At 38.8% G+C, this 26,798-nt stretch overlaps 1 protein-coding gene across 7 annotated transcripts; it reads right to left on the bottom strand.

The window, feature by feature from the left end:
• Positions 1-339: 339 nt before the first annotated feature.
• LOC136437942 (protein SSXT-like) lies at positions 340-26,550 on the bottom strand. 7 transcript variants are annotated; one of them, XM_066432533.1, is made up of 12 exons: positions 26,382-26,549; positions 25,317-25,393; positions 23,999-24,080; positions 23,276-23,495; positions 22,837-23,010; positions 21,644-21,793; positions 19,692-19,829; positions 18,807-18,953; positions 18,456-18,506; positions 11,964-12,194; positions 7,066-7,191; positions 340-4,059 (listed from the first exon to the last, which is right to left on the bottom strand). In XM_066432533.1, the coding sequence occupies exons 1-12, from the start codon at positions 26,448-26,450 to the stop codon at positions 3,734-3,736; spliced, it is 1,791 nt and encodes a 596-aa protein (XP_066288630.1). In that variant the 5' UTR covers positions 26,451-26,549; the 3' UTR covers positions 340-3,733. The 7 variants fall into 7 exon arrangements, with proteins under 7 accessions (XP_066288630.1, XP_066288633.1, XP_066288634.1 ...); XM_066432536.1 differs by lacking the exon at positions 19,692-19,829 and having other exon boundaries at positions 26,382-26,550; XM_066432537.1 differs by lacking the exon at positions 21,644-21,793 and having other exon boundaries at positions 26,382-26,550.
• Between the last annotated feature and the right edge of the window lie 248 nt (positions 26,551-26,798).

Here is a 26,798-nt window from a genome sequence, read left to right as displayed (position 1 = left end):
GTGCAACAATTTGCAAGAATATATATATGTATAGTATATTATTTTGGTTTTGTATCATTTAGCAGCTGCTTTGTACGTATGGCCTAATTTTTGTTTGTTTTTTGGAAACAGGTTGTTATCCACTGCGTGTCTACTGTGTCCAGGGCACGGTATTGGAACGCGTGGCATGTCAGGACCTTTGGGTTCTGGGCCAAACACCCAAACCTTATGCCAAATCTAGGTACAAGGATTAAGTCTAGATATAAAAAAATTGAAGGACTGTTACCTGAAGAAACCTTAAGTTTAGACATCTGGATCAAGGAATTCTTAAAGGAAACATTTCAAAAACACACACATGCATTTCTTCAAAAATACTTGTGTTTTATTGATGATAAAACTCAATACTACACAAACAATGCAACATGGAATGGCTGTGAAGAAGGGTTTGAGATATCCAGAGCAACAAAATCTACAAAAAAAGCCTCCAACCTGTAATTCCTTTGACCAAGTTCATCGGAATCCTAAATTTTAATTCTTACATCTTTGTGTATTCATAATAAATGACTACATTGAACACAATGCTTTGATGTAGTCATATATGTATACCAATAGTGATACAGAGATGGGGGTGTAACAAGAGATTCTCAACACCACAAAATGCTATCCCCCACCCCTAATTCGGATCCTGTATCTCTTTTGCAGGTATCTCACTGAAGCTGCGACCAAGTAACTTGACCAAGCGCTCAACAAATTTATCGATAAGGCCACACCATTTTAATTTCTTGGTTAACAAAATTTGTCAAAAAATGCTAGATTGGAAAACAGAATCGAAGAGGAAAGTTTGTACTTTGGTGCACACAATTTCAGGGAGTGAACAGGGTCAGGTGCAAGTTTTCACCCCAGCCTTCTGTTTTCATGATTTTTTTTTGGCTAAATTTTTTAAAAAAATCCGTTAACCAAGAAATTAAATTGGTGTGGCCTTATCGATAAATCTTTTTACGCTTTGACTGTTTTGTTTTTTAAGTCATACTTCTGCACCATATTCTAATCATAAAGTCAAGGGTAACACAAATCCAATTAATGTCACAGCGAGGACGCCAACGTGCCACAATCCAGTGAAATACCCGCTTTAAACATTCACAATCCATGGGACGAAACAATGTTAAGTGTTTACTGGTCTAGCCTGGAGTCCAGCCTTGCTAGCTTTGGCCAAAGGCTGGATTCCAGGCTATACTAGTCTGGGGGCAAATGTTCTGGTATACAGGGCTAATCACTGCTATAATATTTATAACATCTATGTTCGATGATGCATCGAAATGTATGTGTACATGTAAACAAAGGGTTGGTTCTTCACATTATCTACATTGTGCATTTGGGCAATACTGTTCAATAAATAAATCTTTACAAAAGCAATGAATCAAAGGTGGAGCTGGTATGGCGTTCTTCAACAGAAAAGTATCTAGTGGAACAAATTTCACCACTTGGTGCAGAAAGCTATAATATTTCTACTTGTTGGGACTATAGACTGGAATGTTGTGCTACGTCATTTAAAAGTTTGTCGCTGAAGCCAGCGTCAAACTGTCTGCAAACTTTAGCTGAATTTCTTGATCGACAGAAGGGCGGCAAATTTTGAAAGAGAGCTGAGAATATCATTCGCATCAAAATCTGCTCTATCACATTGGATGAGGCTCAGTAATCTCTAACAAAACACGAACTTGAACCACACAAACTGGTTTCGCCACAGGAAGGATTTCGCTCGCAAACAGTCCTAAATCGGTCAGATTGTAATCGAACACCCGCTTCCTCTGGGTTCGGAGAACACCGTGCGAACATGTTCTATTTTTTTCCGCAATGACATAGATATATAGTTTGAGCAAAATCTGTAGTGCAATTTGTCTATTGTGCAGTCATAGAACACCGTCCGCATTGCCGCCAAAATTGTCATTTAGAGATTGTAGGCTCATGGGATGAGCTACTTTCCTGCTTTTTGACGCCGGCTTTATCATGGTACAACATAACCTAACTTGCTTCATGAAATTTTCAACTCAGAAGTATACCCTCCAATTTCAAACACAAAAATAAATCATCTGTTGTATAATACCACAGTCATACCAAACTTATATCTGTGGGTATATATTTAAACAAATCACAGACCCAAGCCTTTAACAGCCATGGTTCGAAACAATATACTACAAACACTAAATACCAAATCCTTGAAGTACTAATCAACATCAATCGGTTCCTTTGGTAGATGGCTACATGTCTGAATCTCAGATTTAACATGTACATTTTTAGAGGATTTTCTTGAGTGAAACATGCTATGTTTCAGCTTGTGTTGAATGGCTGTACTCGAACAATGCCGTATATACAAATAACGTCAAATCCTTACAACCATGTCTGTGCTTCATGGCAGCAGTGAGGCTGTTATATAAGAATGAAAATTCATCTCAGGAAATTGCATTATGGAGCAATTAAAATGTTACCCAACTAAAAAAGACTGGACTAGCCAGAATTTTTGACTGAATTGCTGTCCTTGTCAGTTAAATGACCCAATCATTCTGAATACAAGACTCAATGCAAGCGTAACGCCAGAAAATGAGTTACAATTTTGACTTCCAATAAACTTTAACCTTTGACCCATCGCTGACATCACACATGCATTTAGTCCCATGTCTTGAGAGATTGGGTCAGATAGGTGAAGAGGACTGAACAATAGACCTCTTGCCAATTACGGCAGCCATTTTGAATTTCCCGGGTCAGCTCGGGGTCATGCACCAAAGTGAGGCTCAGGTTGGTGTGAGCCTGTAATAAGCCCTTAGTGCAATATAGGTATAATGCCATCTTTGGTGGCACATTTTGCCCCTCAGTCAAAAATTCTGGAGAGTCTAACTTTTTGAGTTCGCTAACAGTTTGATTTCTCCACAAGGCTGTCATATACTTTGCATGGAACAGTGGTGTTTTTTCACAGCCTCTTCTGTGAACCCAAGAGAAGTCATTTTCCTTTTCATTCTGCCTCCCATAATTACATAAAGGCTGTTTTTGATACATGTTGTTTCATTGACACTTTGACCATAAGAACAAAAATTCCAGAAAATTAGATTTAACAGAATGAAACAATCTAATTTAGCACTTTCCAGGAAAAGTTTCATCCTTCCGTCAGACTTAGCAGGTGGAGATAGATGTCAAACAAAGATGAAAACTGGGAAGTACCTTTACAGCTTGGTATGTGTAGATTTATATTATGGTGGCAATTCATTAGGCCTAGGAAAAAATGCTGTGTTTCCGGTTATCCGACCAACTAAAAAATCAATCTGCCTATCCTAGCCTTTTTTCCGTCGACCACTGGACAGGTATGGGACATCATATTTTTGATCTGACATCTGAGCGATGAAAATTCATAATAGAATCCAAGTAGTCATACAAATTTTCTTACAGACTTCCTGTATTTTATAATCTCTGAACAGATTAAGACTTCGAACAGTTGATGTCGGAATGTGAAGTGAACATTGTACTTCTTGGTTCATTTTATCAAATTATACTTGTGCCTGTACAGCATATACCTGTAGAATTACATCATGTTGAAATGAAAATACCAGTGTCCTGTGCATTCAAGTTTTAAGTTGTTAAATCATATTTGTTGGATCTAGTTGGGCGAAAACTGAAAAGAAAAAAGCGAATCCCTACCTACCGACCCTAATCTTTTCAGGACCCTAACCAGAAACACAACATTTTTTTCCTCAGGCCTTATTGACCTCTAGCCCTGATAACCTTGCTGGTACCCCTGGTTAAAACCACCATATCCCTGGGGTGGGGGAGGCTGCTGCGCGGGAGGGCGGGGGTAGGGCTGGAACCTTTGCTGCCCCTGTCCCTGGGGACCAGGAGCTTGAGGAAAGTTGCCATATTGATTCTGCGGTGGGCCCTGTTGTCCATAGTTCTGTTGAGGAGGGGTCCCGTACCCAGGCTGTCCTTGCTGGTTATAACCAGGTGCCTGACTCTGGTTTGGGTACTGTTGTTGTTGTGGTGGTTGCGATGGCGTCTGCTGTGGGTAGTTCGGCTGTTGCTGGCCATATGGCTGTTGTCCTAGACACACGGAAAGGAACACAAAAAAACAGGCACTTAGTACAGCCTGAAGTGGGCTACTAAATATGCAAACAACCCCCACACCACCTGTGTGGTACCTTTCCACCAATCACACTGCACAAAAAAAAGGGCGGCAAACAGAAAGAAAAACAATGTGAAGAAAAGCCTGTGTCTCACACTAACAGAGGGTCAAAAAGTCACAAAAGACAGGCACACCATATTCATTAGAACTGAAATGAACAAACAAAAGTCACATTTAGTGAAGAAAGTATATATACATCAGAACTTGCCCAAGGCAAGGTAGGTGGGAGGGTCAAAGTTCATGAATTCCTGAAACAAGAATGTTTTATGAAATGTACACTTGAGGCTCTTTGTTCTCTTCTTCGACTTTGTACGGATTCCTGTTGTCAAAATCTCAACACGACGAAGCGTAAGCCTGGAAACGAACATGACTGAAATGGAAAAACGTTTCTGTTCCAAGCTACATTGCAACGTGGCAGGTCAGTCAAGACCTTCCACGTGCTAATAATGAATGTTGATCAATTTTGAAAGCTGTCCATCATAATCAAAAGTCTGTGTCAAAAATTATAAGAACAAAGTTTCCATATTGCTACAGAATGATACATAAAAAATTTGTAATAGAAACATTGAAAATTTGTAATAGAAATAGAAGTGTCAAAAAATTCTTTTCTATGTTGTTGAGCAATAATTATCATTTTCATATTCACGTTACATGATGGACAGCTCGTATCAAAATTCTGGTGCGGAAACAAATCTCTCCATGGCATCAATTAGACAGGGTTGACCGTACAGCATGAAAATTGCCATTCGTTCCAAAAGTAATCCCTCCGTTACTATTCAAGCGTTACATAAGACGCCCAGGCAATAGGCAGTTCTTTCCTTTTGATTCGCTTCAGTGGTAAGATCCATGCTGTAAATGTCAAGGCGTTTCTTGTAGAAACCTTTAGCGTTCAAGCTGACTTGTCCTCCCAACACCTGTCCTATGGGCCATGCTATCAGTATCAGGCAGACCAGACTATTACATGCATCGCCACTTTAACGATTTAGGAGCATACCGTTGGGACTTTGTCTCCATTCTCGGGCCACTAAAATCAAATTTGTATTTTTCGTAGCAGGTTTCGTACTTGTATGAAATATTTGGTGCCAGATGCCATGCATTTATCCCCATGGTTTTAATCAATATCTGGCCAGTAGGCTTTTTTGTGTGTCAGTTTCAAATTGTGGCTGATTTTTTGTATGATTGAAGAAATATCACCAAGCTACGTTTACAGTTTCTACAATTGTGTGGTTGAAAGGATATGTCCATAATAGGACTTTTTATTTTTCCAGAACATAATCTTCTTATTGGTCTGACCTGGGGTAGGTCACAGCTGTAAAAATACACCACACAATTACACAGAGAGTAGCTGGTGACCTTCACAGGAATTATAGCCTTTTGCAGATAGCCTTTCGTACCATGCACCTGGGACTGAAAATCAATCAGTCCAACTTAGCTTTGATTTAGAGGTATGCTACGGTCAAATTTTCACCGGTGCCCGTAGGGGGTGTATCCCTGGCTGGGCTCTGAAGCCATAAATTTGTCAAGGTTGACTTCCAGGTACAGATATTTTTCACAATTAGCTAAGGCGTCTATTTTTTGCCGGGTCCCAGGTTGATTTTAACTTCGAGATGGGTTTAAATCCCTGTCCATACAACACAGGCTAAAATGGCACACCAATTTTTCAAGGACAGCCTAAGAAGAAACAATTTGTTTGACGCAAACTCTATGTGTGAACCAGGACTGGAAAACTAACTTCAGAAAAGAAGGAAGGGTTTAAGATTCCTCAAGAAAGAGGGAAAGGACTTAAGAAGAATTCTTATAGTTAAAGCTCAGTCCTAGGTCTGTAGCATGCAGACTTTTGACAGGTGAATATAAAAGGCAAATTCAAAGTTTAAAATAAAAAGTATTTTTATGCTTGGTCAGCACTAAAATAATTAGGTAAAATATTGCAGTTATCTACCCTAATTATAAAGGTTAGAGACATGCCACATAATGATTAGTGTTACACAAATTAATTCTTTTACCACTCTAAGTTTCCAAAGGGAGCAAGGGAGTTTCAAAATTGACAGTTCAAATTATACTGTAATTGAGGGACACTGCAAATTGATGTTAGTTTTTCAAACATTACATTAAATTTTCAAGCTTTCTGAGTTTTTAAAACTTTTTTTGTAGAACTGAACATTTAAAATATTCTGCCTGCAGTAGCATTATTCTTTAAACAGTTTGGGCTATATGTGCATTATTTTGCAAACCAATTCAAAAATCTGATACATTTGGTAAAGTTGGACTAGCTGACTGTTATTAAAAGTTAGGTGAACCATCTAAGGTGTCTTATAATCATGTGATAGAAGGCAGGCAGTGTGCCCCTGAGAGCGTGCATGGTCAATCAGAAGGTAGCAAGTCTCCTGTAAAGCCCCCGTCACACCTTTAGGGCCTTCCCATGACTTTGCCCCAGACCTCTGCTCAACCAAGGTTGGTGCTGGTTCGGAAGTAGCCTGGAAGCCATCTTAACTTAGATCATCTTAATGCTTTACACCCCTGATTCTATCAAATGACTTTACTTGAATTTTTCAAAATTTACAGTTGGCTGGCGCAGACAGTTTTTAGAGACTAGTACATAACCTTGCTGAACCACAGATGACCTTGCTCATGACTAACTCCCAACCATGGTCTGGAGAAGGTCGGGAGGCCATGGTCAGCTATGTGTAACAGGCTGAACTCCCAACCGTGGTCTGGAGAAGGTCGGGAGGCCATAGTCGGCTATGTGTGACAGGCTCAACTCCCAACCGTGGTTTCGAGAAGGTCGGGAGGCCATGGTCGGCTATGTGTGACAGGCTCAACTCCCAACCGTGGTCTGGAAAAGGTCGGGAGGCCATGGTCGGCTATGTGTGACAGAGGCTTCAAGCATTGTGCACTGCAAGCAAGACCGGCAGTGAGACACATACCACCATCGTGATAATACTGTCCCATGTCCTGTTGGTTATTGAATTGTGGCTGGTCCTGAGGACTACTGTAATAGTCCGGCTGGTTGGGCCCTGGCACGGGCCCGTACTGATCATACGAGTCATAACCTGTCACCAAAAACAAAAGTGAACACATTTAGTACTTCTTCTTCGTCATCCTTTCGTGAGTACCAGGCTTTTAGCTAAGATTCATACAACATGTAGAAAGGGCATCCAAAACTTGTGGGGACCAGACTTCCCAAAATTGGCTTTAGGGATTAACAATTACTCACTAGTTTTGAATGTCAATTTTCATGCTGTCCCAGTCTATGGTACAGTATGAGGAAAAAACAACAGTTGCACTGTGTATGAGGGGCGTGGAATTACCAGGGAAACAGGGGGTCCTCTGGCTGTCCCCTGAAAAAGGAGGGCATCTACATGGAATTTCTTTGTTTTCTTAGTGTAGGGCGTCCAAAAGACGCCCTGACGCCCTGCTAGCTAATAGCCTGATGTTTACCTATCACATACCACACACACTGAAAATCCACGCTTTGTACCATAAAACCGCCAAGCTCAGTTACATTTGCTTAGCAACCTGTTATCGTTTGAGATGTGAAAAAAAATCACAGTAGATCATCAAATGAAGCTTATTGGATACGATTCGAAGACCAGGCAGAAACAGGGAAAAACTCAAGCGTGAAAGAATTGAAATCAAAAGTTAAGTATGGTACAAGAAGACGGCAGAATGCAAAGAAGTGTGAAAGGTGCTTGCTACAGTTAAAGGGTAACCACTGCTGAGGGGTTCCAATACATGTTAGCTGTGACACAATGCAGGGCTCGAAATACGCTTTTCTGAGTACCTTCACTGATGCAGGTAACAATGATTTATCAAATATTAACTTGACTTTACCAAACAAATTCTACCGTTGCCATTGCACTGTTCATTTTCTTAAAGTTTGCATTTCAGTTCATAAACAATGTTCAAGGTAGGCCTGGGAAATTTGCTACATACACGTACTACATTGTACATTAAACTGGTGAAGGTGGTATTTCGAGCCCTGCTTTATGATCATGGAGACATTTCCAAAGAACAGTAAGTTACTGTAATACAGCCAAAGTGCCCAAGAAGACCACTCATACAATCTGGTCTATGTGGATAGGTGGTCACTCATAATACTAATAATAGACAGGTTTCATGCCTGTGTCAACGAGGATAAAAATATATCTACGGAACAGCCAAAAAGTGGTCATGTTGTTCAGGCGTTCCCTTATGTAGAAGTGGTCACTTGCACAAGTTTGACTGTACAGGATTTTCGGCATGTTCAATTTGAGGGTCCAAATTTTAGATCAAAGATGTAAGATGTGTACTTTTCCCTCAGAAGTGACGTAAAGCCTGAAAAAGGTCAAAGGCCATTTATGCAGGTACAATTCTGGGCTGTTCCAACAATTTTCCATGCGGAGAGGACAAAAAGGATTCCTATCTTCAACAGGAACAATTTCATTTCTGTCAGTAAGGTCTTCTTGAGAAATAGATTATCTCGATTTTCATTCTATTCTTCTTTTATTCCATGGTAATTGTTGGAACTGTCCTTGGATAGGTGAAAAGGAAGGGGTCCTACATCTGAAAAACATCCTCCAAAATCAATCATAGAAACACAACAAGAGGGGACCAAGAAACAGAACATAATCAGTATGCGCATAAATTTAAAGCAATCATGCATTTTCCACCAACCAGGCTTCAAAAATAACATTGATCTGGATTCAAATGGGTACACTTGTACAAGTTGCGCATAACAATTATAAACAATGCATTTGTTTCCAAAATCAATCAAAAATCTAAAAGGAAGATTCGGATGAGCACACATAAAACTAAAATAATATTACTAAATCTACTGTTACAAGAATGGCAATGTCAAAATAAAGCAAAAACACATCTATCCTTCACAGCCTTGAAATACATAGAAGTAGTATAGGAAATAATGCTGACAACAAGATATAAATGAAATACAATGGAAATTCTATTCTAATCCCTTGCAAAGGTGTACAAATGTACTCCCTTTGAAAAAAAACAGTGCCCTTCTAATAATAAGATAACTGCTTTAAATTTACTTTTTTTAGATATTTGAGCAGGCATTCAAACATGTGACATCTTTGCTTTTGGAGAATTATTGTATTTACAAACATAAGTCTCAACCAAGAGAAGAATTATGTATTCTAAGTGTACAGTTAATAAAATATTTTGATCATGATGAATGAAACTCTAGTGCCAAAACTCCAAGACATTCTATTTAATCAATCTTTTCCCATAACGTTATTGATTTTAATTTAAAATATGACTTGTGTGCGAATATAGCCCCAAGCCTCTCTTTGCTACATTTATCTTCAATTAGCGTTACAAGTAAAAGTATGGCTTTGTAGACTCACATATTTTTTAGATAGTAAGATGAATGAGCCCAATTTGTAATTTTCAATTTGGTTTTATTAATGACTGTTATGAGTTTTGACATTTAGTGGCTTACCCGGGTTCAATGCCTTTTTGTGATACTGATAACACTGGTTCAGTCTATTTATCTTCATTTAGCACTTAAACAACTGAAAGTATGGATTTGTATAGAGACTCAAATCTTGCACTTCAAGACAGTTAGATGAATGCGTCCAATTTGTCACTTTCAATTGGTAGTTCAATGACTTTTATAAGTTTGACTTTAATGGTTTAAGTTAACTTTAACAGGTAAAAGTTCCATGCCTTTCTGTGATACTTTCTGAAAACATGTTCAATCTATTATCTTCATTTAGCACTACAACTAAAAGTATGGATTTGTATAGAGACTCAAATCTTGCGCTTCAAGACAGTTGGATGAATATGAGCCCAATTTGTTATTGGTAGTTCAAGGACTGTTTTGAGTTTTGATTTTAATGGTTTTAACTTTGACCAGTTAAAGTTCAATGCCTTTCTGTGATACTTTCCGAAAACATGTTCAGTCTATTCATCTTCATTTGGCATTACAACTAAAAATATGGATTTGTAGACTCAAAGAGTTGGATGAATGAGCCCAATTTGTTACTGGTATTTCAAGGATTGTTTTGAGTTTTGATTTTAGTGGTTTAACTTTAACCAGTAAATGTTCAATGCCTTTCTCATTCTGTGATACTTTCCAAAAACATGCTCAGTCTATTCATCTTCATCTAGCATTACAGCTAAAGTATGGATTTGTAGACTAAAATCTTTCACTTCAAGACAGTTGGATGAATGAGGCCAATTTGTTACTTGTAGTTCAGGGACTGTTATGAGTTTATGGTTTACCCAGGAAAAGTTCAGTGCCTTTTTGTGTTACTAAATTCCGAAAACAAGTTGTTCAGTTGATCTATCCTCATTTTGCATTACGCCTAAAAGTATGGATTTGTAGACTCAAATCTTGCGCTTCAAGACAGCCCAATTTGTTACTGTTAGTTCAATGACAGTCACTGTAGTTTTGACTTTAGTGCACGTGGCTTACCCAGGAAAAGTTCAATCCCTTTTTGCTTTACTTTCCGAAAAGTTGTTCAGTTTATCTAATCTTCATTTAGCATTACAACTAAAAGTATGGCTTTGTAGACTCAAATCTTGCACTGTAAGTCTGTTACTCAAATAATTTGTTTGGTGGTTCAATAAGTTTTGACTATAGTGGTTTAACCAGTAAAAGTTCAATAAATTTCTGTAAGACTTGCTGAAAACAAGTTGTTCAGTCTATTTATCTTAATCATACATTAAAACTAAAAGTATGGGTAGGTACACTTAAATTTTGCACAACAGGACTGTTATAATTAGCTAAATGGTTCCAATTTGTTACATTGGTAGTTCACTCACCGAGTTTTGACTAATAGAATGGTGAAACATGTGTTTGTAACCGGTAAAAAAACTTTCTGTGGTATTCCAAAAACATTCTCCATGAACTAAGAAATAATAAGTCCCACAGATACTTAGATTAGTTAGAATTTATATGATCATTTTTGAATGTGTAATAGCTGCAAACAATGCTGACTATTTTACATAATGACTCATAAAACAAATCACTTATAATCACTTATAATTGCAAGTTTATTGGATACTCATTAAATGAGTATCCAATAAACTTGCAATTATAAGTGATTTGTTTTCGTTTCTAAAATATTCTGAAATGGAAAATAATCACTTTGTTCTGTTACCGAGTAATAGCTGTCAAAGAAACTGCCTGTATTATTGTAATGCATTCAGAGTCAATTGAGCTTGCCAATTAAACATAATTTGTGTTTGTTTTCAAAACATTAATAATTCTGATTCATTTAATCATAAAAACTTATCATTTACAAATGTAGTTAATAATCACTTTTATTAGATGGTAATAGCTGTCAAAGAAGCTGCCTGTATTTTGTAATGTATTCAGAGAGTCAATTGAGCTTGCCAATTATAGATAATTTGTTTTTGTTTCCAAAAACATTTTGATTCATTTGACTATAGAAACTAATATCATTTAGTTAAAAATCACTTAATTTGTTCTGTGATAGCTGTCAAAGAAACTGCCTGTATTACATTGTACATAATGCGTTCAGAGAGTCAATTTAACTTGCCTGATATAGAAATTTAAGCTAATGATCACTTTTGTTGTGTAATAGCTGTCAAAGAAACTGCATGTATTATGCAATGTGATCAGTGAGTCAACTTAACTTGCCAATTATAGAGAATTTGTTTTTGTTTCTAAAACATTCTGAAATAGGAAGTTAAGCTAATAACCAATGTTTCTGACAAGTGTCTTTATTTTCAGTTATCATGTACATGTATAGTTATTATCATATTAAGTAAACAACACATTAAAACATGATGAAGATTACTTATCTGTTGATTTAGATATTATGTTTGTATAAACGTCAGACAGGGGGGGTACCTTGCTGCTGGGGGGGCCTTTGGTACTGTGGTGGCATCTGTCGCTGTCCCATCATGCCGTTGGGTTGGCTGCTGGGGGGCGGCTGATTACCCATCATGCTCTGCTGGCTCATGGGAGGTTGCTGGGAGTTATACCCCCCGCCCTGGGGGGGACCGGACTGTACCATGTTGTACTGTGACGTGGGGGGTTGCTGCTGGGCTTGCGACTGTGGCATTCCTTGTGGAGGCATTCCTACATGCAAACAATCGAAAACAAAAACAGCTGTTGCTGCATCCTTCGACCATTATTGTCTATCAGATAAGCTCAGTCAGCTGCAGCACCAATTAAATTTGTTGGTTCTCTGAGGTCCCATGTTTGAGGAAAGTCACACCTTGAGAACATTAAAGAACCCACCACAATTATCGATAAGACCGTCCCAGTGTGAGTGAATCAAACGAATCAGTCTAGTCACACAGAGTTTGAGTCTTACAAAACTGGTATTATTAGTTTGCTGAGTATCTAATACTAGCTCAGGTAAGACCAAGATATGGTAAAGCTTTAAGTACCAGAGCACCCAGGATTGGGGTTTCCAAAAATTTTTTTTCCCCTAAAGCTACTATAAATAGTATAATGGTAGAGTGAACTCATTGTAGGGGCATCGCTTAAAACAACGCTTACAGCTAAATAGCAAAGGCTAGGTGTGACAGTGTAATTTAACCACTGCTGCTGTCGTGCCTCGTGCCTGCGAAGCTGGTGTGTTACACCAAAGGGCAGATATACTGGCAGATATACGGAGTCGTTTTTCCGGTTATGCATTAAAAAACAATGTATGGCTTAAAGCAAGGAGGTTCTATATAAAACCTCCTTGCTTAAAGCAACTTGTATGCCTTTGAACTGGTAACCAGGTACAATCATTCTTGCAAATCTTGATAATCTGTCTAAAGGAGCCAGTCTGTCTACATGTATGTGTGGGAGGATGGAAGTTGGCCAAAACCTATACGCACACGGCTAGTGCTGCATACCTAAACCCGTGTTCAGGTTCAGGTCCGGATTCAGATCCAGAGTTTCTGGTTCAGGTTCGGACTTATCAGTCTGGACCTGAACTCATTACATACATGTGTATATGTGTGCTAAAAATAGTTTTTTTCCTGAGTGTAATACATGCTAAATTGCAAATTGGCATAAATTTTACATGCAATTTGAAAACTATACAAGTCAAGCAAAATTATATACATGTACAATCAGTACTTACAGTTGTAACACAAAAGTTCAGTTCTAAACACAAAAACAGCAATGTTTTCATATTTTTCCAGCGCAAAAAAAAAGGAAGGTTTAAGATGGTTTAGAACAAAAAGGAGACTATAAGCGAGAGTCCGGACTTGTTTCCAGACATTTAGTTTTTTTTTTACTTCAACCTGAATGTTAGGTCCAGTCCTGTTAAGGTTCGAGGCTTACAGTAGTTACAATACTTACATGTATGCAGCACTTAACACATGGCAAACATGATAGGTGCCAGCCCACTACCCTGGCATAGCATCAGGAGAACATATTACAACTGTAGGCAGTTCTTCATCACTATACACACTAACCAGAACAACGAAAACCGATTCATCATTTGGAGTTGTTCTTACACTAGCCAAGGATGTGCCCATAATCAACTTGAAAACATCTGTAGCCACCATTACTGTATCGAAAAACATGTCCATACAGTGCACGTAATATCAGCCACTGCTAAGTGCCAAGTACTCTTTTAAGTACTGTAAATGCAGAAATGTTCTTGGTGGTTTTATGCTGAGCCTCGAGATTTTCGTAGCAAGCTCTTCACTGCGAACTTAACTTGAAACCACCGCAATTTTTTTGCCCTCCTACCCCCTTGTCTACTATTGTCTCAAACGTGAAATCAAAACCACCGTGAACAGTCTCCATTTTCTCCCTACCTTTCTTCCTATCACGAAATTACAACCACGCAAACTCAAATGCATTTTACAGTACTTTCAGAAATGTTTTTTCGGTGCTTTTGGTGGCAAATGTGCAGATGTTGGTACATCAGTGCGCCAAATCCGAGAGTGTCTTTTTGGGCACACTTTTGAGTCTTACAGATTAGGCGAAGAGGCTCGGTGAGCGTCATTACTCCATCATCAATCATCAGAACCAGGTTCAACACTTGCATGGGAATCAAACCCCACACGTGTCAAAGGAACGATCCCCATCTGTTCATTATCCTCATTGACAAGTACATTCAAGTATTCCATTGTTCTCTTTTGGAGAGCCTTTTAACAGCTGGAAAGTACGCACCATCAGTAACACGAGGATATGTAAGATTTTTCCTAAATAATTGGATGTTTGGTAAGGATGGGTTAGAATTAGTAAGAATGATGCAGATTGAAGTTGATAACCAGTAGAATTTGCCAAAAATAGTTACTCAAGCAACTGGATAAAATTCTGAAAAAGTCAGACGTTTCAGATAGCGCATCCGCAGTGACTAAGGACAGATCTGGTAGAACTAGGTTTTTATACCAAACTTCTGAATACATGTAGATAAGTTAATGAAGTAAAGACAATTTCAGATGGTTCAATAGCGGATGCTATCTGAAACGTCTGTTTCAAAATTTTATCCAGTTGCTTGAGTAACTATTTTTGACGTGTCTTACATGTATTACCTGGATGTCTAACTTTCATCAACGTACCAGTAGAATCATCAAACCATTTGTAAATTGTAAAAGAGGTACAGATAAATGAGGTAAAAGTTTTTAGCAGCCTCTAATAAGACAGTTGAGATTTTTTTAACAGTATCAGGGACACAGACTAAAGCCCTTATCTCATTGGACTTGTGGCACATTGTAAACCTTGCTGCTACAGGGTGATTTGACAGAGCGCTCAACGAATTTCATGGATGAAAAACGCTTTGTGTGTTTTGTTGTCTTTTTAGTCATACTTGTACTTTTGGCATAACATTTCCATTACATGTATAAAGTCAAGAGTAACGCATAGCCAATATACATGTAGGATGCAGGGAGGCCGCAAACGTGCCGTGGGGCTTAAAACTGCTTAATCATCCTCAAATCAAGCCATATATATCTATTAGAGATAAGGAAAAAGAAGATTAGACAACTTTCATTATATAGCCCTTCCATTCGGAATTCCTATTTCGGTATACACTTCTTTTCCACCACACAACGTCCCTCCCCTCCCCACTACCATCTTCATCAAAACAACACCAGTCTTAAGAAACCTTGAACCTTCACACTGAAGAAGACCTGACCATGACACTGTCAAAGTCGATCTAATTTCGTGGTATTACGATGATGGCTTTCTGCGAAAATAGACTGCCCTAAAGTCAAACTACATTGTACATGGTACATGTAGGATGTGACCTTAACCTTCGGATAGACCTCCAAAGGGATCTATTAGGTTTGTAACAATCTCTCCTTCTTTTTCCTGACAGGGTGCATCATTCCAGGTATAATAATCCCAACTAGCAATTTACTTCACCAGGACTATGCCATACAAGTTGTGGTTAAATGCTATAATTTGGCCACATTCTTAAAGTATCATTTGAATAGTGGCAACTTTTTTGTGTGCATATAATGAACCTGCAAAGTTGAAGGTTGCTGCAGCTTTTACCGGCAATTTGGGAGAATTGCCAAGAGCAATTTTAAGATGACACCATATTTTAGTAAAATGGTTTGATGCGGTAGGGGCAAATTTGGGGTTACATGTGTCGGTGGGAAAATTTACTGTAAAGAAATTGGGGTGAAAGTCTATTATCAACTCACCATCACCTTTTGCAATAACTTTTGTATGGACAAGTCATACAAAGGAATATGTCCCCTCAGTCCTATTTTGTTTAACACAAAAGCGAGTATCTCACCAAAGGCGCGGCACGTTGGCGACCTCGCTGAAGACAAGCGATTTGACAGAGCGCTAAACGAATTTTATCGATAAAAAAAAAAATCTTTCATGCTTTGTGCGTTTTGTTGTCTTTTTAGTCATACTTGTATATGTTTTGTATGATACTCCTATTATAAAGTCAAGGGTAATACAAATCTAATGTAGGTCGCAGCGAGGCCACCAACGTGCTTCAGTCCAGTGAGGTACCCATTAAACTCTCACTATCCCTCTCTCCAATTTTACGTCTTTTGTTTGCTTGCACATGGATGGGGGTGCCCCAGAAGTCCTCATCAAGTGCAAGTCTTTTTTTTAACCAAGAGTTTTTACGGCTGGATGCCCTTCCTAACGCCAACCCAAACCCTACTGTTGGGCTTAGGACACATGGAAATATGTTTTAAGTGCCTTTCCCAAGGGCACAACGTCTGGGTACATGTCCAGACATGTCTGGGTACTCCACTGGGGATTGAACCTGGGTCTTATTAGTTCATAGCCAGATGCTATGCCACACAGACGCTACTGTGAGTCCTTTATCCAGGGCTCTATATTGGTCCTCCATCCAGACTACCCAGAGTCCAACCAATGGCAAAGATCCTTGATTCAATCAAGCTAGACCCTTCTAATAAATCATCCTTCCAGGATTCCCACAATTTCCTGTTTTATTCCTATCACACGACACTTCACTGAAAGGTGACTATGAATAACCATGTAGTTATTGGCTCATCTAGATCATTACACAGATGTTTAAAATAGCTCGGACATAAAAGTGACTTGCTCCATGAAAATTGGATTGCTGCAACAACAGGCTCTACCAGGGAATACCAAGTATCAACCACAAAAACGTGATGCCATTTTATGGAGCTATTATACTGTAAATGCATTTAAGTTTGCGTGGTTTTTATTTCGCGGTAGGGAGAAAATGAAGTGTTCGCCGTGGTTTTAAGTTCACATTAGCGCTAGCGGTACAGTTACAGGTGGGCAAAAAGTTCTGCAATGGTTTTTCAAGTTCGCGCTGAAGAGTTCACCACGAAAACTGCGAACATTTCTGCATTTACAGTACTTCAGTACGTATTTGTACTAAAATCCTTCGAGGCAGCCTACTGACCGTAAAATATCAATAATGAAAAGGCTGTTCAAAGCGAGGTGAAGCTTGTCTATTAACCTTGACCGCAACGTTTTATCACACAATGTTTCAGTTTCAATTAACGTTTATGGCCCACGTCCATTTCTATTCCAATTTCCGGGCAAAATGTAAAAAAAAAAAGGAGATATATTATTTAGCTGAATACAATTTCATCAAGTTTCACAAAGCTGTTAATTAGCATAAGCTGTACACTTTTAACTGTTACAGTTAGTTGTAGTAACCTTTAAAAGTAGCTAGATGAAGGATGATTTAAAAAAAGCCTCACGGCAGTCTATTACATTTTACCACTGACTATATATAGAACTGGCTTACATGTACATTACATTATATTACAGTATCTTTTTCTCTATTTATGGAAGTCTCCACAATGTCTAGTTCCAGTGGATGAGTAGATAGTCTGAGGGCTGTCCAGATGGACTCTTAATCAGAGATAAGGAACAAGAAAATTGAGACAAAATAGTAGTAACTATAAACCATATACATGTAAATTGAAGAAGATAGTGTCATAACGTTCCATACATCCATGTTGAAGTGTTTCATTCACTTTGAAATTCACAAACATTACACAACCAAGTAACCATGCACCACACCCACCTAACCAACCAACCAAACATCTAACCAACCAACCAATCAACCAAAAACCAAACAACCCACCCACACAACCCACGAACAAACAAACCCACCAACAAACCAATTAAACATCTAACCAACACAACCACCCACCAACCACACACAACCACCAACCAACCAACCAACCAACCAACCAACCAACCAACCAACCAACCAACCAACCAACCAACACCTACAGCATGCATTCTATCATCACTCAAAACATGTTGTGGTCCCCTCTATGCATTGCTGTGTATTTGAGTGTACATATGATATACATAAGATGTACATGTACATGGAATATCGTTCAACTGCCTAACTCTACAACCTTGAACACGGAAACGCTACCTGAAAAAGTTCCTGTGAATATCAACCTAACTTTACATCTGACAAGTATTTCAGCCATTCTCTAACACCAAGATATTGGGGAGGCTTAATTGTTACGTTTTCCTATAGCTGCCTGTTTTGTGTTAAACCACCTCGAGTTTTGACACAGAAAAGGGCAGCGAGGAAAACATACAATGTAACGATTTAGCCTCCCAAACATCTGCTTGGAGATAAGCCATCCTGCATAATTACCTAGAAGAACATCCTTAGCTTGTAGCTATAGACTTTGTATTGTCCAATGATGACATGATTCTGAAGTCATTAATGTGCATAAGAAACAAACATTTTAGACTTAATATTTTAACACCCACCCTAACCCTTTCAATGAGAAGTAATATCAACATTTTGTAAATGGTTATGGTGTGGGAATATTACCATCTTTACCCCGTTAGTTGAAAAAGATTTTTAAAATGTTACTAGAAAATCGAACCGCCAACACCAAGGGCTCTTACTCTTAGTTTTTACTGCAGTCATCAGACTAATACCTTTTATGATCTCCAAGAAATGCTTGTGACTCGTGACTTCAAAGCCCTTTCCTTGACAAACACATAACAATCATCCATTATTTTCAATTGTTCTAAATATAGACCATCACAAACAACTAACTTGCCTTGATAGTGGACTCAAAACACTATGCATAAATTATACACTTTGTAAAATTGATACACTCTCACAATTACAAAAGTCACAAATCGGTAATACGAAACACTCGATGCCAAAATACACCATTACACAATAATGTAGAAAATGAATTGTTCCATGGCTCGTAATTAATATTCCCATCATCAAAATTTTACACACATTTCCCAACCACTTCACATGTATCGTAAAAATACCTTGCTGCATATTCTGCATATTGTTGGGAGGTCCTTGTGCCATTGGTCCCCTACTGTAACTATTCTGGTTCCCCATTGGCTGCTGGGGTGAACCGAATGTGTTACCACCCTGGTTTCCCATTGGCTGCGGTTGTGATGTGGGCATGACTACGGTAGAATGGAGATTGTATACATTTTACTACTCTACATGTGGACAGAGATGACCACAACAACATTCCCTCACAATTTTTGTGCACTTCCTTCCATGTGCATTCTGTTCAAATACATGTATCTCACTGAAGAAGAGACCACACAATTCATCATAACATTTCCATCATATCCATACACATATAACAACAATTACAATTTATAACACCTGCATCAATTATATTCCTGATCACTCTGTTCAGTAAAGCTTAACCTTTAGCACACTGAAGTAGCCGTGTGGCACCCCATTCTCTACTAGTTACAGTGTTAGGCAGCAGGGAGAAGGTTAAATTTAATAGTATGTATTTTCAGAAATCAATTTTCTTCTATTACCATTATCTCTTTTTTAAATCCTGAAATCTACAAATCCAATGCATCTTATTGCAGAACATATTTTGTATTTTCATCAACACTTCATGCTAGCAGATGATTGGTTGACTGATTGATTGATTGATTGATTGATCAAAGTAAAAGAAAAGTTGGTATCTTTTCTAACTCTGAGAATCGGTACATTTGAAGGAAGAGGGGGGGTAGGTAGATATAGAAATATGAGGACACAACGAAGCATAAAAATGTTCAAAATAATGTTCCTTATACCAATTACTATCAATAACAATAATCCCTCATTTCTATAGTTTGAAAATATCCATATTGCGCTGAAATGATGACCTGCTTATGCCCCTCTACCCCTTAACACACCTTGGTTCATGCCATTTGGGGAGGAATGTCCCATTGGTCCTCTAATGCTGTAACTATTCTGGCTCCCCATTGGTTGCTGTCCCGGGGGTGGACTGAAGGTGTTTACACCTTGGCCTCCCATTGGTTGTTGTTGTGAGACTGGTGGAGATATGGCATGATGATTGGTCATGAATACACTGTACTTCTGAATCTTACTCCTTACTATGATTTACAAATTAAAATAAGATCAGTTGGTGAGGAGAGCCCTCTAGTAAAACATACAGAAACTGCACTGCAGAAATACACCGACAAACTAGCCTTCACTCCCTTGCATTGAAGTGAGTATTGCCATTGTACAATGCAATCACATGTCCTGTCAAAGAAATGATTAGCTTTTTGCCCCCTAGTGACTTGTTACAGTACTGCAGTGGGACCTCTGGTTTTGATTTTTCATTCCCAAATATCTTACATTCCCAGATTGTCATGACTTTGTCATGACTTTCTCTAGTTCATGACTTTACCCTACTACATGTACATGTCATGCACATGTTCTTAATATTGTACAGCTATTGGATTATAGTTGTTTTTAAATGATGTATTAAAAGTGCTATACTCTGGGTCCCTGATAATGTGGTATACTGCCATGGTACAAACAGAAAAATATGCAGCCCAAGCTGAGTATAACTCCTGAAAAGTGCTTCATATTTCTATACATATTAATTAGTTGGCTGAGAGAACATGGCTATCACGATGAACAAAGTAGTCTGCCAATTTGCCAAACCACAGTGGCCGAAGCACAACAGGCAGTTACACATGTACCATAGACTATGCTGTGTGCATTGTCCAAAACCCCAGTCTTACCAGTTCCGCTGGAAAAACATTTACAAAGTAGGCATCAATAAATGAAGAGGAAAAAATGCTCATGCATACTTTTGCAAGTTACAACTTCTCTTGCCACAGACAAGGACAGACACACACACAGAAACATGAACGCGCGTACGCACACAACACACCGATACACACATGCACGCACGTACGCACATAACACACCGATACACACAGACAGACACATACACAGAAATGTGCATGCGCACACACACCGATACACACAAACACATTTACATAGACAGACACATGCACGCAAACACACACTGACACACACGCATACACACTCACACACAAAAATTCACATACTGCATGCACACAAACACACGCACACACCAATAAAGGCCACACCAATTTAATTTCTTGGTTATCAACTTTTTGCAGGAAATAAATGATTAATGAAGCATCGGGTGAATTAACAATCCTACCACATAAGCCACAACGTCAACATATTAGCAGTTGCGGTTAGTAGGATCAGTATCCATCCGGTGAACACTTTTTTTTCCGAAAAGCAAACCTCATAAACATAAAATATATATTCTATTCAAGAAACAAAAATCATGGTGAAGTACAAAATATCTCGGGGAACATCACACACTTCTGCATTCGTTCCCTTCCTCTTACCAACAGGGCTTGAAATACACATCCGCAATTTGTAGGAAATCATTTGAGATTGCAATTTGGCAAGGCAAAAGAACGCAGGCTCAGTATCGTGAATCAAAAGCACAGAAATCAGTCTTTTAGCTAGGATATAGAAAGGGCTTTCAAGAATTGGGGGGCTTTCCAAATGGGCTCTATGGATTAACAATTACCTGGTAGCTTTGCATGCCAATCAATTTTCATGCTATCCCAGTGTCTGTTAGAAAAAAAACAGTCGCAGTGTGTGTGGGGTACACATGTAAATAGGGTGTCCCCTGAAAAAGGAGGGCATGTAATTTCTTTGTTTTCTTAGTGTAAGGCATCCAAAAGACGCCCTGACGCACGGCTACCTACATGTAATAGCCTGGCAAAAATTTTTAAAATAAGACGTATTTCAAGCCCTGCAGCTATAAGTACAACATGACGACTAGTCGGTGCTCGGTACACACCTTGCTGCCCGTTGGTAACTCTGTGAGCGGGCGGCATCCTTATCAACTTGCCCAAAACGTTGCCCACAGCCTGCTGTAGGTGACCCGTGCTCCCCACGGACACAGACTGGGGCGGTAAGCCTGGCTGTGAGCTGGGGTTTGGCTTTGTGGCTGGGTGGGAAGGTGGGCACAACTCAAATTACATGCAAGTCTAGCAAACACAAGAGACTAGTCTACGTAGGGGGGAGGGGGGAATATTACTCTCCAGCTTGTTTTGGACGTCTTTTTAGGCGTTTTGTCGGGTTTCTATTTCGTCAGTTTTTCTTGGTGTATATTGACCTACATTCTGTATAAGTGAATACAATAAATGTGATACATACATTGTAATACACCAAGAAAAACTGACAAAATAAAAAGGCTGACAAAACGCCTGAAATAAGCCCAACCTCTGCTTGGAGAGTAGACGGGAATTACAGAGAAAGAGGCTACACCCCAGAGGTGTAGCCAAAAAGAAAGATTATCAGACTTAATGATTTAAATGGAAAAAAGGATAAAGGAAGGATAGAGAAATTAGAGGAAAGAAGGAAAAGAAAGAGCTCGATAAAACAAAAGAATGGAGAGAAAATTCCAAAAAAACAATAGAGAATAACAGAAATATTGAAATCTAGAGAATGTGTAAGATACTAAGATCTATAATTATAGAATCATATCATAAATCAATCAAAAGGGAATCAACAAAAAAATGATTGTCTCAGAAATAAGCTATTCTAGTGAAGAATATAAAAGAATGTAGAAGTAGAAAAGAACTTGCCCACCACTTGGATTGCAAACATAAGGATCAAGAGAACAAAACGTGTCTAAAACTTGAAGAAATGAAAGTTTGTAGGGCCAGAATACAAATTATGGTTGCAATCCAAATTTTGCCTAGCCTGGGTGCCATCCTTTTAAGCTTTACTCCATTCTCTTGGTTGCTCTCGTAGCTACAGAGAGAGTGGAGTAAAGCTAAAAAGGATGACACCCAGGCTAAATGTTGCCACAAATTCTGACAAAAACCCCAGACCACATGTGTCCACTAACAGGGAAACCTATTTATCACCACCAGCCAATCACATTGCTCCAAACCACTGCTCATTAACATATCTTTCATCCATACACCACAGGTGCACCACACACATGCATACATTATACATAGGACCTCCATATAAGGCACATACCAGTTGGAGGAGCTTGTCCCATTGGTCCACGGTTATAATTATTCATACCCTGCTGGTTCATCATTGGTTGTTGGTTGGAGGTTGACATGGGTGGGTTGTACCCTGGCTGGTTGCCATAGCTACTAGCTGGTGGCATTTGGCTTGGTTGGTTGTGATTTGGCCCCTGGTTATTACCTGGATGAGTCCAAATCATAAATATGTGTAAGATCATAATCACATGTTAAGTTTAATCTTATAGAAAGCTTTTCCATAACGGGACAACAAATATACAGTAGATTACTTACTAAATGTACAAACAATCAGAGAAAAATATTTTTTCAATCCTTTAAACAGACCATTTTCTATCATAATCAGAAGTCTATATGAAATCTCAGTTTGCTGAATCTGAAAAAAGTCTCTATCCCTCCCCCTTAGGTCATTCAATATGCGCATACATTACCTGACATAAAGTTGTTACTGGCTGAAGATACCGGTCCTGGTGTAGAGGAGGGGGGTATCATGGGTGGTCCCCCCTGGTTCCCTGACATTTCACCCCCCTGCGGAGGAGGCATGGGCCCCTGGGGGCCCATGTTACCCCCCTGGGAGGCAGGAGGGGGTGGTCCGTTCATGGAAGATGGCGGCATGCCTCCAGGATTTGGTGAAGGGTTCTGGTTCGGTGTCTATGGACATAAGACAAGCTCAGTGAGGACACCTATCACCCACTGGAAAAACTGCAAGCTAAGCAATGATGACAACTTTCCAACTAAGAATCCAAGCAGAGGTTAGGTTCAGGCTTGTTTTTAATGTCATTTTCTATGTTTTTGACCTGCTTTCTGTTTTGTCAGGTTTTCTTTTTTGTCTGACAAAAACAGTTTGGCTGGTTGACAGAAAGAAAACCTGACAAAATAGAAAAGCAGGACAAAACACCGGAAAAGAGGTCAAAAACAAGTCTGATCCTAATAACCTCTGCTTGGAGAGTAATGTTTTTGCACAAAATTACAACACATCAACATAACATACAGTATTTGCAACAGCTGAAATAATTAATAGATATTGAATAGTACATGCAAAAGGGAAACTTCACTTGTTAATGAGAACTTGGACATCCATACACAGATTTACATAACGACTACAATTTAGTACAAAGGGGTATGGCAGTACATAAAATTGTCCACTATCTGACCTGTAGAAGTGACTGTAGGTTCATGTTAGAGTCTGCTATTGTTGCCAAGTACACCAGGTTCCTGTGGAGAATCTGTTGGTACCTGTAATAATATAAGGCCACAGCAAATAAATTCTATGGATAACATCCCCTGTTGACTTCAAATGTAATGTGAGAGTGCAAACAAAAGACATGGGGAAAAAAATGCAAGATGCCTAGGTTTTTGCGAGACCATAAATGTTGTAACAAGAATTTATGTGACAAAACATGATATCACAGCTAACAAGTGTTTCATTCCTGTATTTAAGAAGTACAGAAAGTGACACTAGTGTGGTAGCTTATTAGTATCACTACAACTACAGTAGACTGACGTCAAGGCTACCACACTAGTGATGTCACTTCTACAACTACAGAACTAGTTTCACTTATCAAAAGACAAAGACAATTTATGGCTACCTCACTAGTGTCACTTCTAGTTCTACCATGTGTACAATACATTCAAGGCTGCCACACAACATTTCCTCACATTTCTGTTATTTTCTTGTCATGTGGACCATCACTGTTTTTGGGCCAGGGGGATGATTTTTCAATCAGGCAAATATCTATGCGATCGATAAAATCCATTGATAAAATTTACTTGCTGGGCCCAATGTACATGTACATGGGAGTGAAGGATTGTTGATACACCTGTGGGACTGATAACACATCCACAGGTGACTTTTATTGTGAAAATACCCAGCCGCAATTGCGTAACATCAATCTGTTCATTCAGAATATGAATATGTCACAACTGTCAGGTACATGTAAATTTGTGGACTGTTAGGATAATTAAGAAAAAGGTCACACCAGTGACTAAAATAGAAAATAAACTGTTAATCAAGGTGAACAACTCTATGTGTGAAAATACATGTTAGTCCTCTATTTGATAACATAACTCATTGAAAATGGGGGAAAAGAAGAGAAAACATTGTGTTTAATTTTTTCAAGGTAAGACATACATACATCATACAGGCCCAAACAATATCTGTCCGTGAATAAGTAGCCTCTTCCATTGACCCCATGACCCGGATGTCTGTCGCGGCTGATAAAAGACTAGTTTTATTAACAATAAACTTTACTTCTGGAGTTCTGGTCTCTTCTGCAAGTCTGACCTTTGCCGTGATGCCATTTTCCCATTCACTTTCTGTCACTCAACTGACAGTGAATTCAAACACATACAAGAGCACAGAACATAAAAATTAAGAGTAGAGTCTTTGGTAAGGTAGCAGATCTTCTCCAATTTAAGCCGAAAACAAAACATCTGTATACTGAGGCAACAAAGACATGTTGAGATACTTACTGGGCACACTCTGCAGCCTTGCCTTTGTTCTGGTAGTCCACAATACATTGGATCAGTTGGTTGTTCTCATCCAACAACTGAAAAGATAGAAAGAAAATGTGTTGCATAGGGAGCATAGCCAGGTTCCAGGTCTTCATATTAAACGTCTTCATCTTTGAAAGTTACATTCTGATGGAAGATGTTGCTTTATCAAGAGCTACATGTATGTGAAGAAAAGAAGAAAAATGTTATTAAACCTTCTCCCTGCTGCCTAACTCTGTAACCAATATAGGGAATTGGGTGCCAAATGGCTACTTCAGTGTGCTAAAGATTTATGATATATGACTATCTAATTTTGGTTGATTTTGTGATCTGAACAAAAGAAACCGCATCTGTGTGCCTAGTTAACACGCAGGGCTTGAAATACTCATGTTCAACTTGTAATTTGCATGCTACTGTAATTCTTGATTCGTTAACTGTAACTTAATTTCAGCTAATTTAACGGTCACTAGTCAACCGCTTAAATGTCATCATCGCTAATATTTGATCACTTATATTCAAAACAGTGCTAGTAGTAGCATGTAATCTAATACGGTTTGAGAGCTTTTGTGTTCACTACTGAAAATATATAATATGATATAGATGTTTGAAATCCCAACATGCATATTTCAAGCACATGTATCAATGACACACACTTTACACGCGCCATTTACGAATCCAATAGTCGAGCTGAGTGAATGGCCCAAAGCTAAGTGCACCAGTGATATTCCTGATAACATGCTATTCATGCACAACCGTAGGCGCCCATAAATTAACAATGCCCCCTCTTCAAATTAGGGGGCACTAAACAAATCTCACGAGCATGTGACAAGTCAAATAGTCTTCCGTGGCGCGAAATACAAGATCCCTTAATTACAGAAACCACTACAGAACAACACGTGGACATGAAATCCATTGTTTTCATGTCTATTTCATCAACACATATGAAAACGAATTTTCGACCATGGCGCATCGAGTAGGAAAACCACCCAAAATTCGTCCCTTTTTGATCGTTTTAGGGTATCACTAGCGTGACGTTTACCGTACCTTTTGGATAGACGCCTGGTTGGGCCATTCCTTAGGCCGCTGGCGGTGCGAGACGAACGCTACTGACATCGTTGAGCTGTGCAGAGTCTCGGAAAGTGTGAGACATGAGCATCAACAACAACAAAGGCTTTCCCTCTCTTCTTCCTCTGCACATAGAACGGTGCGAATCATTAGCTACAATTTCACGGGGGGATTCTTATAAGGAGAAAATCTTTAAAATTATCTTTAGAATAATGACATAATATAATAACTTTTGAAAATATATTTGCTTAGCTGTATAGATTTATGTAACCTTTACATACTTCATTTTATATCAAAAAGGAAAATAAAATTGATTTCGTACAAAAAGTTTCTACCTTTCTTTGGGAGAGTATTTGGTATCGTCTGGGTTCCCATCAAGCTTTTCAGGTCGCGCAT

This window comes from Branchiostoma lanceolatum, chromosome 7, assembly GCF_035083965.1.
Source record: "Branchiostoma lanceolatum isolate klBraLanc5 chromosome 7, klBraLanc5.hap2, whole genome shotgun sequence".
NCBI lineage: Eukaryota > Metazoa > Chordata > Leptocardii > Amphioxiformes > Branchiostomatidae > Branchiostoma > Branchiostoma lanceolatum.
The sequence above is the reverse complement of the archived record's forward strand: the minus strand, read 5'-3'. Positions and strand labels throughout refer to the sequence as shown.